At 42.9% G+C, this 15,886-nt stretch overlaps 1 protein-coding gene across 3 annotated transcripts in view; it reads left to right on the top strand.

Moving 5' to 3' along the window:
- The window catches only part of LOC143989333 (leucine-rich repeat and fibronectin type-III domain-containing protein 2-like), a 737,371-nt gene extending 723,072 nt beyond the window's left edge, over positions 1–14,299 (top strand). The window contains exons 5-6 of one of the 3 annotated variants that reach the window (XM_077489421.1): positions 2,831–3,092; positions 13,168–14,299. In XM_077489421.1, the coding sequence (XP_077345547.1) occupies positions 2,831–3,092; positions 13,168–13,236 (331 nt within the window). In that variant the 3' untranslated portion in view covers positions 13,237–14,299. Of the gene's footprint in view, positions 1–2,830; positions 4,318–13,167 lie in introns of those variants that run through there. The other 2 variants (XM_077489422.1, XM_077489420.1) reach the window with 2 other exon arrangements.
- The last annotated feature ends 1,587 nt before the right edge of the window (positions 14,300–15,886 follow it).

The raw sequence follows: 15,886 nt of genomic DNA, 5'->3' as shown, positions 1-15,886 counted from the left end.
CCCTACCCACCTCTGAGCACCGTCCCTTGGCTCCTACCCATACCCACCTCCCAATACCATCCCTTGGTACCTATCCATACCCATCTCCCAGAACCGTCCCTTGTTTCCTACCCATACCCACATCCCATTACCATCCCTTGGTTCTTTCCCATACCCACCTCCCAGTACTGTCCCTTGGTTCTTACCCATACCCACCTCCCAGTACCGTCCCTTGGTTCTTACCCATACCCACCTCCCAGTACCGTCCCTTGGTTCTTACCCATACCCACCTCCCAGTACCGTCCCTTGGTTCTTACCCATACCCACCTCCCAGTACCGTTCCTTGGTTCTTACCCATACCCACCTCCCAGTACCGTCCCTTGGTTCCTACCCATACCCACATCCCAGTACCATCCCTTGGTTCTTACCCATACCCACCTCCCAGTACCATCCCTTGGTTCCTACCCATACCCACATCCCAGTACTGTCCCTTGATTCCTACCCATACCCACCTCCTAATACCATCCCTTGGTACCTACCCATACCTACCGCCCACTACCGTCCCTTGGTACCTACCCATACCCACCTCCCAGTACAGTCCCTTGGTTCCTACCCATACCCACCTCCCAGTACTGTCCCTTGGTTCCTACCTATAACCACCTCCCAGTTCTGTCTCTATTAGAGAATACAGAGCCAAGTATCACTTTGTGGTGTTAAGTAATTTGTATGAAATTTGGTAATGATAACAAGAAAAGTTGTAAAAGAGATCCTCCACAGCCAGCAGCAATAGAACCCCTCCAGCAAAAATAGATTTCCCGACAACAATAGACCCCCTCCAGCAACAATTCACCCTATCAACAAAATACCACCCAAGCAACAACAGACCCCCAGTAACAGATCTCCAAGCATTCAGCATCAATAGACCACTCCCTCAACAGTAGCTCCCTTACAGCAACAATTGATCCCCCCGCAACATACAACCCCCCCCCCCAGCGACAATAGATCCCCCACCAGCAACAACGGATCTCCCACCAGCCAGCATCAACAGACTTTACAGCAGCTAGCATCAATAGACCCCTCCCTCAACAGTAGATCCCTTCTAGCAATTGACCTCCCCCCAGCAACATGGTCCACCCCCAGCAACAAAAGATTCCCCTTCAGCAACAATAGATTGCCACACAAAAAAAGAACCCCTCTAGCAAATATACTGCAGATCCACCAGCAGCCAGAATGAAAGCCTGATGAAAAAAAGCCAGGACTTGGGGTAGTGGGGGCCCCTGGGCTTGAGCCACTTTTGGGCCCTACCTTCTATACATTACCTTATTTATCGGCGTATAACACGCACCCCAAGTTTAGGAGGGAGTTTTAAGAAAAAACATCTTTTAGGAGGGAAGTTTAAAGAAAAAAATTTAATTTAAATGCCCATCAATGCAGCCTTATCAGTGTCCATCAGTGTCCATCTGCAGCCTTGTCAGTGTAGCCTTGTCATTTGCAGCCTTGTCATTGCAGTCTTGCAGTTTAAAAATGGCGCCGCCGAGATACAGTGTCCTCTGTATCTCGGTGGCTCTCGTGTCCTCTGGGCGGCTCTCAGGTCCTCTCGACGGCTCTCGTGTCCTCTGGGCGGCTCTCAGGTCCTCTCGACGGCTCTCGTGTCCTCTGGGCGGCTCTCAGGTCCTCTCGGCGGCTCTCGGGTCCTCTCGCAGTCCTGAGAGGAGCCGAGGTTAGCCAAGCGTACTCGGCTCGGCTCACAGTCACGCCCAGTCCCTGTGTTATGTCCATCATAGGGCGGGACTGGGCGTGACTGTGAGCCGAGCCAAGTACACTCGTCTATGTATCTTGGGCGGGGCCCCCTATTGGGCGGGGCCCAAGGCTTGAGCCCAGTTAAGCCCAATGGTAAGACCAGCCCTGCCTGTGTCTATGTAGCACAAAAATGCTACATATTATTATGGCAACAAGAGAAATACCAATTCAGCCCTCTTTGTTTTCTCTTATATGTTTATGTATTTTCAAACCCTGGTTTGCCAGATATTTAAATTTTTAAAAATGTATATGTAACTAAACTAGTAATGTTTCAATTACATAGCAGGCGAGGTTGAAAAAAAGACACAATTCCATCGAGTCCAACCTATCTGTGTAATTATATGTCAGTATCACATTGTATATCATGTATGTTGCGGTCGTTCAGGTGCTTTTCTAATAGTTTATTGAAACTAGTTAGTTACGTATCTAGCTAAATATATATATATATATATATATATATATATATATATATATATATATATATATATATATATATATATATATATATTCTGATTGGGCACAATTCTTTTTAACAACTTTAAGTTTTTTGTGTTTTTTTTTTGTTTTTCAAATTTCATAATACTTTTGGTATGATTTCCTTGCTATAAACTACTTATTTAAATCCATTTGTACTGATAGTATCAATATTTCTATAATTCTAAATGAATGTTAATTAATTTTATACGATAATGCCCAACTTGATAAAGCTTGATCTTTTGAGAATTGCACTAAAGTAAAAAAAAAACGCTATATGAAATTTAAAATTTCTTGTCGTAATTAGAATTTGTTTTTCATTAAAACTTAAATTATTTTTTTTTTTTAACGTATTTTTGTAGTTGGGCACATATCTATATATACATACATACACATATACATATACATGACTTTATGTTATTTACGTATATACACAGTACGTGGTTGTATTCCTATGATCTTACACCACTTATGAATATTTGTATTATATATTCATATTGAAAAATATATTAATTAATTTCCTTTGTTTTTTTTTTCTTCTTTTTTTCTTTTTTCTTTTTTATTGTCTCTTTTTTAGGATGATCCCTGCTTCAAACAAAGCATTCGTCGTGAATAATCTGGTATCTGGGACAGCGTACGATTTGTGCGTCTTGGCCATCTGGGATGACACGGCGACCACCCTAACAGCCACCAACATAGTGGGATGTGCCCAGTTCTTCACCCAAGAGGACTATCAGCAGTGCCAGTCCATGCACAGCCAGTTCTTGGGGGGAACAATGATTCTAGTTATTGGTGGAATCATAGTTGCTACATTGCTGGTCTTCATTGTTATATTAATGGTAAGATATAAAATATGCAACAATTCCCAGGGGAAGATGGCCGATGTCACCAATGTTTATTCCCAGACTAATGGAGGAAATTCAGTGCAGAATGGGGTTCCACTACAAGTCAATCCCAAAGTGGTGGTGAGGAATGAACTCATGGAATTCAACTGTGGCTCAGTGCACAGTAGTGTCTCCTCCTCTTCTAGTTCTGTCAATAGCCCAGAAGGCGATGACTATAGCCTACAGAGTAATCAAAGCACTCTGTCCCATAAGTGGAGACCTGTCTCCAGGTCTAAACCCAATATTGATAGACTTATGGGAGCGTTCGCCTCCCTGGAGTTGAGGTGTCAAAAAAAGGAGGACGCTGTGGACTCCAGGACTTCGACGACAGTCCACCAGTCAGACAAAGAGCCCTTGTTGGGCAATCAAGAGTCCAAAGTCCGTAGCCACCTTATGTTACCCCTGGAGGGAAAAGCAAAACGTAGCCATTCATTTGACATGGGGGACTTTGCCGCAACACAGTGCTGTAGTTACCCAAGAAAGATGACAAATATTTGGACTAGGAGAAGCCTTTCAGTTAATGGGATGCTTTTACAGTATGACGATAGTGAACTAGTAGGGAACGCAACTAGATGTACCTGCGACAGCTCAGAATGGGTAATGGAAAGCACAGTGTAAATAAGCAGATCATTTCAGTTATTGATTATCTTGCTGTTTTCTGATGGCAAGGGTAGCGTACAAGAATTAAATTCCTTATGAATTTCTAGGTCAATGGATACAGAAGTGGGTAGCACCCACGGCAGGAGTAACCATGACACAAAATTGAGCAGATTGTGCTAAGCACAAGAAGTGGTGGACTGCTCCGGCCAAGAAGCACATGTTATATTCTAAAGTGCTCTTTATCCCGTAAAAAAAAACCCAATGAAGTCTGGAGAGGCGGGAAAAAAACAAAACTCATCCCTGTCTTTTAAGTGTGATGTTTGATGAAGACTCCTCCGCTGCGACGTCGGTGAAGTGATGAAGCCGCAAGTCAAGTCATCGCCATTCGTGGTCACCTCAAAAGTTTTTTTTTTTTTCATTTTTTTTGTTTTCTCTTTTTTTTTTTTTTTTTTTAAAGAAAGCAAGTTTTATTTATTGTATTATTTGAGATAGTTATTAGTCCTTAATAAAAATCTAAAGGGAAGTATGATATGGAAATATATATTTTTCAGAAAAATAAAGAAAGCTCTATAGAATGTTTATATATTTTTTCATTGCTGTTCTTTTCTTTGTGCATCAGATGTTAGCACGATTTTTTTTTTTTTTTTTTAAGGAAAGGCATTAAAGTTTGCATTTTTGGGAGTGGCTCGGTCTTGCGGGTCTGATAGTGTTATATTACAGCTTTTTAGCTGTAGGGCTTCTTAAATTATAAGAGGAGAAAACTAAAGAGTTAATGGTGTTAAAATGTCCTATTAATAATTCAAGTCAATTAACTTCTGTACAATGTGTGAAAAAATGTTACCACTGATATAATTGTATCCAGTGGGCAAAGTACTGTGTAGGAATGAATTGGCTACTTAATGGATAACTATACTTGCAGAAGATCTAAGCCCAAGTCCTCCTCATCCAATGTGTACTTGCCATCACAAAACTCAGGTGAAGGGGTGACGGTGTACTGCCTTCAAGGTGAGTGTCAGCCCTACCCCTAACGCAGGTGGTCAGACACTATAACCAACTTCTGTGTTCTTCACCTATAGCAGCCTCCCTTTCCTATAAGGCCCCTTTCACACTGGGGCGGTTTTCAGGCATTACAGCGCTAAAAATTGCACCTGTGTAGCGCCTGAAAAAACCGGCCCCTTTCACTCCAGTGTGAAAGCCGGAGGGCTTTCACACTGGAGCGGTGCGCTATCAGGACGGTGGAAAAAGTCCTGCTAGCCGTATCTTCGGAGTGGTGAAGGAGCGGTGTATTCACCGCTCCTAAACCGCTCCTACCCATTGAAATCAATGGGACAGTGCGGCTATACCATCGGCAAAGCCCGCTGCAGCGGCGCTTTGCGGGTGATTTTAACCCTTGTTCAGCCGCTAGCGGGGGGTTAAAACCACCCCGCTAGCGCCCGCAGACCGACGGTAAAGCGCCGCTAAAAATAGCGGCGCTTTACCGCCGACGGCCCCATCGCCCCAGTGTGAAAGGGGCCTAAGGCAAGCAGGACTACCGGTACTCGGTTGCCCTCAGGATTTATACTCAATGCTATAGTGCCTGGTTACCATGCCGGGGCAGGCGCGGACTGAGCAAACCAAACAGGTACTTGTGGTTGGCAGACAAGCAGAGGGGTTCAATGACAGCTCAGGTAAATGGCAGGCCCCAATGGTTCCCTATGACTAAGCTCCTGGGTTGGAATAAAATGCATTGGAGGTGTGGCCTGGTCGGAGTCCAGGCTGAGGTTGCCACTCCATTCATTGCAGCAGGACACCATAGTTGTGCGACTTCCAGGGGTCCTCCATCCTCTCTTGAAGTTTCAGAATAGTCAGGGTCAACCCATAGTCAAAAGGCAGGCAGAGTTCAGAGAATGGTCTGATTTCTATTTCAAGGTCCTCAACAAACTAACCGAAACAGCAGCACAGGTCAGACAAACGGGGAGCTTGAGCATGTGTAACAGGCGCTATCACAAGCATGAGACTGCAGGCTTGGCTGGTTTAAATCAGGTTTGGTTTCCACCCAGAGACAGGCCACATTAATCACCCTGCAGGTGAACAGACAGACAGGGATGCATCATAGCCAAATCTGTTTTGAGGTCGTTAATAAGTTAATTTAAACAGAAGAGCGGGTCAGACAAAGAGGGAGTTTGAGCACATGTAACAGGCGCTATCACAAGCATGAGACTGCAGGCTTGGCTGGTTTAAATCAGGTTTGGTCTCCACACAGGGACAGGCCACATTAATCACTTTGCAGGTGGACAGACAGGGATGCATCATAGCCAAAAAGCAGAATGCTGGAACGAGACCAGCAGCTGTCAAAGAACAGGAATGTTTACAGTCTCCTGACAGTGAGAGATTCTTCATTAACCTCCCTGGCGGTATGATTCAGTCTGGAATAAGGTGCTGAAAGCGGTACAATTATTTTGCATGGAAATCTGGCTTTTATTTTGTAGTCCTGTAATTCTTAGGAATAACGCTCTGAAATCTCTTCAAACCAGAGTCTAGCAGACATCCCGGGTATGATAAAGTTTATAATATAATAAAGAATAATAAAAATTATTCAATAATGTAATCAAATCCAAAAAAAACTGAAAAAGGGACATGTTTTGGTTGCTATGGACAATCTCCAAATTCCAGGCAGAAAAAACAGTATTTATAATATAAAAGTGCATGCAGGGCATTGCACAGACCACTAGGGACAAAGGGGGTGTGTATTTTTTAATACAGCACTGTAATCTGTAAGATTACAGTGTTGTGTGTGTTTTTACTTTTTTGAATTTGCCGCCGTTCTCCGCTCCCGTGCGTGGTAACGTCGCAGGGAACGGAGCTCGGCGGCATTCGGCACTGTGAATCGAGCGGAGGACAGCTCGATCACACAGCGCAGAGGACATCGCTGGATCCAGGGGACAAGGTGAGTAACTCTCCCTGTGTCCTCCCCTGCATCGAGCGATGCGATCCCGAGTCTGGCTCGGGGTTACCGCTTATGTAATTAAAATCCCAACCCGAGCCAGACTCGGGATTACCGCTAGGAAGGTTAAACTCTATGGAGAAAATCAAATAAGCATAACCAATATCTTCTTCTCAGTGGAGGACTAAAATACCACCTAGACCAGTAAGATGGGAGAAGGTCAAAAGTCCATCAGAGAACCGAATAGTAGAGGCGCCCATTGTGGTGTATCTAAGGGATGGGTGGAAGCCTTCAAGTTTGACAAACATCAGATTTATTTCACCCAAAGATGCTATTCTTTAACTTGCCCCTTCCTCAGTTTATGGTGATACATAAATGTTTGACATTTTTCGGCTTATTCTTTCACCCGAGTGTGTTCATGTCAGCTAACACACTCCTAACATGGACACCCTCAGGTGGAAAAGTAAACTAAGAAAGATTAAACGTTTAGTTGTAAATGTCGAGTCATAGCCACAAAATGCATCTTAGCCCTTGTACACACGGTCGGAAAATCCGTCGGAATGTGTCTTATCGGACCCTGTTGTCGGATAATCCGACTGTGTGTGGTATGCATCGGACTGTTTCCGTCGGAATACCCGTCGGACCCAATTTTCCAACTTGCTGGAAATATTTTCCGACAAACTGGTCTGATAGGACATACTCCGATCATGTGTAGAGCATTTCGATCGGGCAAAGTGCCACGCATGATCAGATCAAATTCCTACATCAAAGCTATTGGCTACTAGCCTGAACGTTGTCCCATCGTAACGAAATTACGTCATCACGTTCTGAATGATCGGATTTTTCGACAGCTTTGTCCGACCGTGTGTATGCAACAGTTTCGGACAAGATCCGACGGACAAAATCCAACGGATTTGGTTGTAGGAATCTCCGACCGTGTGTACAAGGGCTTATGATGAAAAAAAGTGATCTGATGTTAGTCAAGCTTGATGGCTTACACACCTTACCTGGTGCCTCTGTGATCCGGTTCACCAATAGACTTTTGACCTCCTCTCATCCTACCAGTATGATACCCACCTGAAAACTAGAGCAGCAGTCTGCAAACTTTATAAACAAAGGGCCAGTTTACTCTCCTTCATACTGTTTGAGGGTCAGATTGTGGCAGTTGGGAGTAGAAAATACATCTGTGTCAGTGGGAGTAAACAATGCCTCATCTGCTGTCAGTGGCAGGAATAGAGCCCCCCGTCTTTGGTGTCAATGGGAGGATCAGTGTAAGCAGAAGGAATGCTTTGTTGGAGTTAGTGGATGGAAGAGCTGGATAAAATCAAGCAAAGGGCTGCATCTGGACCTTGGACCGTAGTTTGGAGACCAGTGTTCTAGAGCAGGATCTCCAAACTACGGCCCTCCAGCTGTTGCGGGAACTACACGTCCCATGAAGCATTGTAAAACTCTGACATTCACAGACATGACTAGGCATGATGGTAATTGTAGTTCCTGAACATCTGGAGGGCCATACTTTGGAGACCCCAGGATCCAGGATTGGGATCCCCATGGTATCGAGAGTGATCAGCTTCACCCCGGATGGAGACACAGCCCTTCCTCCACCTGCTTTTATGGAAGGTTGCATGGTTCTACCCACCTGGGTCACTGCAACCTCACCGGATGTAAGTCATTTTGTCTTTTTTTTAGTTTCTCTCTAATCATAAGAAAATGAGAAAGTATTAGCAACATACTACACTATATGGACTCTCCTGCCTCTCCCCCTTTTTTTTCCTGGTGGAAACCTTGGGACCTTTCATTGGTCTCCAATCTGCTTGTTTGGTCTGAGCCTTCTGACCTTTGAGGACCACCACCACCTTAATCCCACACCTCCTAGATCAGCACCTGGACATGGTCACTCGGTGATCTGAGATCTGTGTTGGGCTCTATGCAATAGATGCGGATTATGATGAGTTGAGTTTGAATCTTCTGTAAGTATACTTATCTTTCAGCTGGGTGGAAGGACAGGTAAGCTTTAGATAGCAGGTGTTCAACTTTCACAGCTCTAAGTGTTGCTAACCTACATCTTGAAGGCTCAATAGAACTTTCTGTTTAAATCAGCTAAATACGTTCCAAGTCGATCAAAACAAAAGGTATGCAAAGTCTTTTTAGTTTTAGTTTTATTTAGAACGCTAGCCAAAGCCTGAGCAGAATAGCCCGTCCACTGCCAGCATGCTGCAGAGAAGGACCCTTGCTCTCTGTGTGGAAACAGTGGTCTCTCTGAGAGGTCTGAGGCACCCTCTGCTGGGCCATTGCTATTAATGTCCAATCACCAGGAGCATGAGATTTGTTGATTGGTCTGGCTCAGCAGGAGGCGTCTTGCACCACTGTGTTCCCTCAGAGAACAAATATCATATATACAAACTTAAATAGATGGTAACACCCCTTATGGGAGCAATATTACCGACCTCCCTGAATATAGTGTAAACACATATAGCTAGAATGGAACTTTAATAATACCAGAACACACATTTTCTCATTAATTTTTATTTTTTTATTTTACTTCCATGGATAAATATACTTTGAATAAAGCCAGAACAGATATATGTACATATATATTGGTTGTTCTTCCCGATGAATTTCATGGTCTGTATATGCCACTTCGAATCGGATCCATGCCTGGAATAAACATGTGCCTACGATGTCTCAAGACAATTGATGCAGCATTATCACATATAGACAACGAAACGCGTTGAGTAGGCATCTGTTTTTCATTGTTATGATCAGTAAGTCCTTTGAGGATGTTCAGGGTACAGGCTTATGTTATATGGCTATTTTCTGTTGGGAAAACAGATTAGGGGGTGCATTGTATGGATGTTTTATTACCAATACATTGTATACAGGTGCGTCTCAAAAAAGGTGAATATCATCAAAAAGTTCATTCTTTTCAGTAATTCATTTTAAAAAATTATGTATATTATATAGATTCATTACACACAGCGTGTTATATTTCAAGCATTTCTGTCTTTTCATTTTGATGATTATGGTTTACAGCTAGTGACATCCCAAAATTCAGTATCTTGAAAAATTTTAATATTGTGAAAAAGTTGAATATTGTAGACTCACGGTGTCACACTCTATTGTGGACTCAGTGTCTCGCTCTATTGTAGACTCATGGTGTCACACTCTATTCTAGACTCATGGTGTTACACTCTCTTGTAGACTCACAGTGTCACACTCTATTGTAGACTCAGTGTCACACTCTATTGTAGACCCAGTGTCACACTCTCTTATAGACTCACAGTGTCACACTCTCTTGTAGACTCACAGTGTCACACTCTATTGTAGACTCAGTGTCACAATCTATTGTAGACTCAGTGTCACACTCTATTGTAGACTCAGTGTCACACTCTCTTGTAGACTCACAGTGTCACACTCTATTGTAGACTCAGTGTCACAATCTATTGTAGACTCAGTGTCACACTCTATTGTAGACTCAGTGTCACACTCTCTTGTAGACTCACAGTGTCCCACTCTATTGTAGACTCACAGTGTCACACTCTATTGTAGACTCACAGTGTCACACTCTATTGTAGACTCAGTGTCACACTCTCTTGTAGACTCACAGTGTCCCACTCTATTGTAGACTCACAGTGTCACACTCTATTGTAGACTCACAGTGTCACACTCTATTGTAGACTCATGATGTCACACTCTAATCAGCTATATAATGCCAAACACCTGCAAAGGTTTCCTGAGCTTCGAAATGGTCTCTCAGTCTGGTTTAGTAGGTTACACAATCTTGGGGAAGTTTGCTGACTTGACAGTTGTCCAAAACACAGTCATTGACACCCTCCACAAGGAGGGTAAGGTCACAAAAGGTTGAGAGGAAGGGATTGTGAAGCAAAGGCCATTCAAGAATTTGGGGGAGATTCACACGGAGTGGACTACAGCTGGTGCCAGTGCTTTAAGAACCACCACACACAGACTTATACAGGGCTACAATTGTCCCATTCCTTGTGTCAAGCCACTCCTGAGCCAGAGACAACTTCAGAAGTCCCTTACCTGGGCTAAGGAGAAAAAGGACTGGACTGTTGCTCAGTGGTCCAAAGTCCTCTTTTCGGATGAAAATTACATTTTGCATTCCATTTGGAAACCAAGGTCTCAGAGTCTGGAGGAAGAGTGGAGAGGTACAGAATCCAAGTTGCATGAGGTCCAGTGTGAAGTGTCCACAGACAGTGATCTGGAAATATCATCTGCTGGTGTTGATCCACTGTGTTTTATCAAGTCCAAAGTTAGTACAGCTCTCTAGCAGGAAATTCTAGAGCACTTCATGCTTTCCTCAGCTGACCAGCTTTATGGAGATGCTGATTTAATTTTCCAGCTGAACTTGGCATCTGCCCACACTGCCAAAACTACCAATACTTGGTCACATGATCATGGTATCACGGTGCTTGATTGGTCAGCAAACTCACCCAACCTAAACCCCATAGAGAATCTGTGGGGTATTGTCAAGAGAAAAATGAGAGGCACCAGACCCAACAATGCAGATGAGCTGAAGGCCGCTAGCAAAGCAACCTGGGCCTCCATAACACCTCAGCAGTGCCACAGGCTGATCGCTTCCATGCCACGCCGCACTGATGCCGTAATTCCTGCAAAAGGACCCCCGACCAAGTGCATCCTATACTGTACATGGACTTTTCACTAAGCCAACATTTCTGTATTAAAAATCCTTTTTTTAATTTGGTCTTATGTAACGTTCTAATTTTCTGGGATACAGAATTTGGGTTTTTCACTAGTTGTAAGCCATAATCATCCAAATGAATTAACTTTTTGCTGGTATTCTAATTTTTTGAGGTGCACCTGTATGGTCAGCAGCTGTATCTGGTTTGATCGGCGACTATTTATGAAATACAAAAAAAAATAAAAATTGTGCTCTGGTACTGCCAAAGTCCCATTCTGACTAAAGTTGTGTGCAGAGAGCAAAGGCCTTATTTTTCGTCAGGGGCAGGCCTTTCTACTCTGGTTAGAGTTAGGGTTAGAAGGGTTAGGGTTACGGATTTAGAGGGTTAAGGCTAGATGGTTAGGGTTTCCCCTTGAAGAACAAGGTTAGGACTCAGGGATTTGGAATAGGGACCTCCTCCAAAGGTCAGCAGGCGTGTCCCCGGAGGTCAAAAGCTCAAGAGACGTGGCTGACCTACCCCCCCACCAAAGTGTTCCGCCTACCCCAACTAAGTCGGGGAATGCTCCCCCCAGAATGGAAACTTATCCTTCTGGAGAAAACTAAGTGCCGGTTCACACAGGGGCAACTCAGATCCAATTTCAAGTCGCCCCAAGTCACCCCAAGTCATTCAGGTCGCACAACATGTAGAAATCAATGTAAGTGAATGAGAGCCGTCTTAATGCACACTACTGAAATCACTCCGACTTCAGAAAAGGTTCCTGTACTACTTCAATCCGACTTGTAGGTGACTGATACCCATTGATTTCAATGGAGGTCGCCTCCAAGTCGGATCTCCGTCTATACAGAGGCGACTCTCAGAGAATTATCAGCTCTCAAAAGGAGTTCCCCCCTGAGAGCTCATTCACGGCAAGTCGCCTGGCCTGGGGCGACTTAAAGTAGTGTTGTAAGTCGCGTCCAAGTCACGTCAAGTCACGTCAGGTCAAGTCACGTCAAGTCACGTCCAAGTTGCCTCCAAAAGTCGTGTTGCCCCTGTGTGAACCAAGCCTTAGGGTTAGGCTCGGTTCACATAGGGGCAATATGACTTTCAACACGACTTTTGGAGGCAACTTGGACGTGACTTGGACGCGACTTGGACGTGACTTACAACACTACTTTAAATCATCCCAGGCCAGGCGACTTGCCGTGGCCAATCAGAGAATGAGCTCTCAGGGGGGAACTCCTTTTGAGAGCTGATAATTCTCTGAGAGTCGCCACCGTATAGACAGAGATCCGACTTGGAGGCGACCTCCATTGAAATCAATGGGTACCAGTCGCCTACAAGTCGGATTGAAGTAGTACAGGAACCTTTTCTGAAGTCGGAGCGACTTCAGTAGTGTGCATTAAGACAGCTCTCATTCACTTACATTGATTTCTACATGTTGTGCGACCTGAGGTGACTTGGGGCGACTTGAAGTCGGATCTGAGTCGCCCCTGTGTGAACCGGCTCTAAGACTTTGCACGCTTTTTTGTTTTACGATGCACCTAAAATTTAATTAGCCGATTTGAATGAAATGTTCCCATTGGGCTTTGACGACTTTTTATCTGCAAAGCCAAGTTCTTGAATATGTATTAAAGATTATATTTTTGAGTTTGGAAATCACAACTGTGTTGGTAATTGAAAAAAAATAAAAAAAAAATAAAAGCCAACATCTTGGACTATGTAGTTTGGCAACAGCTGGAGATCTGAAGAGTGAGCATCCATGCAAGTTGACCCAATACTTGTCTTTCGCCTGAGGATACTAATGAACAAAATAAATAGTGCTCAGAATTTAATGAGATATGACAAGATAAAATTGTCATTCCAGATGTCAGCAACGCAATCGAGTGTATCGACTGGGAGTAGCAGGATTTCCCTGACGGCTTGCACTTCCTAATTATAAAAATTTCCTGGAGAGTATCAACGTTGTTTTCGAAGGACTTTTAAGGATGTTTGAGTCGTCCACCACCATTCTCATTACTGACTTTATTGTGACTGAGAGGGGGGGGGGGCGTAAAAAAAAAAAAAAAGTACTTTCAGCCGTATTGGACTTCATAAGCTCTGTTTTAATTTTATTTCTACAATTACGATGGTCATTGGCATTCTTAAGCATTTTGTACAGGAAAAAAAAAAAAACTAACAAGGTGGATATAATGTACAATTTTTCTTTTTTTTTTTTTTATTACAAAAAAAAAAAAAAAAAACAAAGACAAGAGCTCAGTTGTGACCCGGCTATGTACTTCTCTTGTATGATCATGTTTCCTACTCTGAGTTTTAGAATATGATGTTCATGTGAAAAAAAAAAAAAAGGACCATTTTTGCTACAAATTGTACAGTAAAAAAAAAATTCTGCAATGAAAACTGGACATTTTTTACTTGCATTAAGGTATTTTATATTTGGTAAATACGGTAAAGAAAACTATTCTGAAAAGGGGAAATGTGGGTCTGTTGGAACCAGGGAAAGCACGTGCCTACTCAAGGGTAATACCCAGGAAATGTTAACAAAACCAACAGGAAGCCGAACTGAAACTAAAACCAAATCACAAAGGCACAGAGATGTAGTTAAAAGAGAAAAAAATAAAAAATAAAATTGTTGAAACACCATACCACAATCATGAAACAATACATGTGTGGCCAAATGGATTTATAATTTAAGGGATCATTTATGAGTATTTTTCCCGCCTTAAGCAAGAGAATTTCTGTTCACCTCAAAAATCTAGAATTAAAAAAAGAGAAAAAATAAAAAAATAAAAAATAAAGGAACTTCCATTGCCAATGATTCTGTATTCGAGGAGAGTACAGCTTCATAAGGAAGATTAAAAATAAAAATAAAATCTCTTTTAGCTGATCACCCCCTCAAACACAAAAGGGATTTTTCAACCAGCTGTAGACTCATTTTTTATTCTCAAAACAATTAAGCATTTAATTAAAAATTATTATTATTATTATTCACGATTTATATCGCCAACAATTTACGCAGCGCTTTACAATACTAAGGGAGACAATACAGTTACAATACAATACAAGAGGATTAAGCCCTTGTACACACGGTCGGAGAATCCGTCGGAATGAGTCTTATCGGACCGTGTCGTCAGATAATCCGACTGTGTGTGGTCTGCATCGGACTGATTCCATCGGAATATCCGTCGGACCCAATTTTCCAACATGTTGGAAATATTTCCCGACCAACTGGGCCGGTCGGACATACTCTGATCATGTGTAGCGAATTTTGATCGGACCAAGTGCCACGCATGCTCAGATCAAATTCCTACATCAAAGCTATTGGCTACTAGCCTGAATGTAGTCACATCGTAACTAAATTACGTCATCACGTTCTGAAAGATTGGATTTTTCGACAACTTAGTCCGACCGTGTGTATGCAACAGTTTCGGACAAGATCCAACGGACAAAATCCGACGGAGAAAATCCGACGGATTTGGTTGTCGAAATCTCCGACCGTGTGTACAGGGGCTAAGAGGGCCCTGCTCAGAAGAGCTTACAATCTAATAAAAATGAATTATAATTTAAATGTAGGATGAAATAGTTTAGCCTCTAAAGCCTCGTACATGTGATCGGATTGTCGGCTGACAAAGCGTCAGACTTTTGTCCGAAGGACGTGTGCCTGGATTTTGTCTTGCATACTAACGGCACACAATTGTCGGCCAAAAAACACGAACGTAGTCACGTACTACGCGGAATTTCAGCTCTTGAGCGCCACCCTTTGGGCACCTTCTGCTAATGTCGTGTTTGGTGAGCACTGATTCCGAGCATGCGTGTTTGTACTTTGGGGTGACGGACTTGTGTACACGCGAGATGAAAATCTGACAGCAGGCCGTTGGCCGCCAAAAATTTACTAGCCTGCCATCCAACATTTGTTAGCCGAAAATTGGACAACAATTGTCTGAAGGAGTGTACTAACGGGTCGGATTTTAGGCAAACAGTCTGTCATCACACAATTCCCTGACGAAAATCCGTTCGTGTGTACGAGGCTTTAGAGGCATTTTTATTTAGTGTTGTTTTCAAAAGATAAAACTTTATTAAGTTGGGCAAAAAATGATATAAAATTATTACTACACATGGAAGTCATTTATAGCAAGGAGATCATATCATACATTTTAATTTATACAGTGCATCCGGAAAGTATTCACCTTTTCCACATTTTGTTATGTTACGGCCTTATTCCAAAATTGATTAAATTCATTATTTTCCTCAAAATTCTAAAAACATCTCCCGTAATGACAACAGGAGAGGGGTTTGTTTGAAATCTTTGCAAACTTATTAAAAAGAAAAAAATCCCATGTACATAAGTATCACAGGCTCCTCCCATGTACATAAGTATCACAGGCTCCTCCCATGTACATAAGTATCACAGGCTCCTCCCATGTACATAAGTATCACAGACTCCTCCCATGTACATAAGTATCACAGGCTCCTCCCATGTACATAAGTATGACAGACTCCTCCCATGTACATAAGTATCACAGGCTCCTCCCATGTACATAAGTATCACAGGCTCCTCCCATGTACATAAGTATCACAGGCTCCTC

Source organism: Lithobates pipiens, unplaced genomic scaffold (genome assembly GCF_037356315.1).
Source record: "Lithobates pipiens isolate NorthernLeopardFrog02 unplaced genomic scaffold, aLitPip1_a1.2 Scaffold_18, whole genome shotgun sequence".
NCBI lineage: Eukaryota > Metazoa > Chordata > Amphibia > Anura > Ranidae > Lithobates > Lithobates pipiens.
This window is presented reverse-complemented; position numbering and strand designations above follow the sequence as displayed.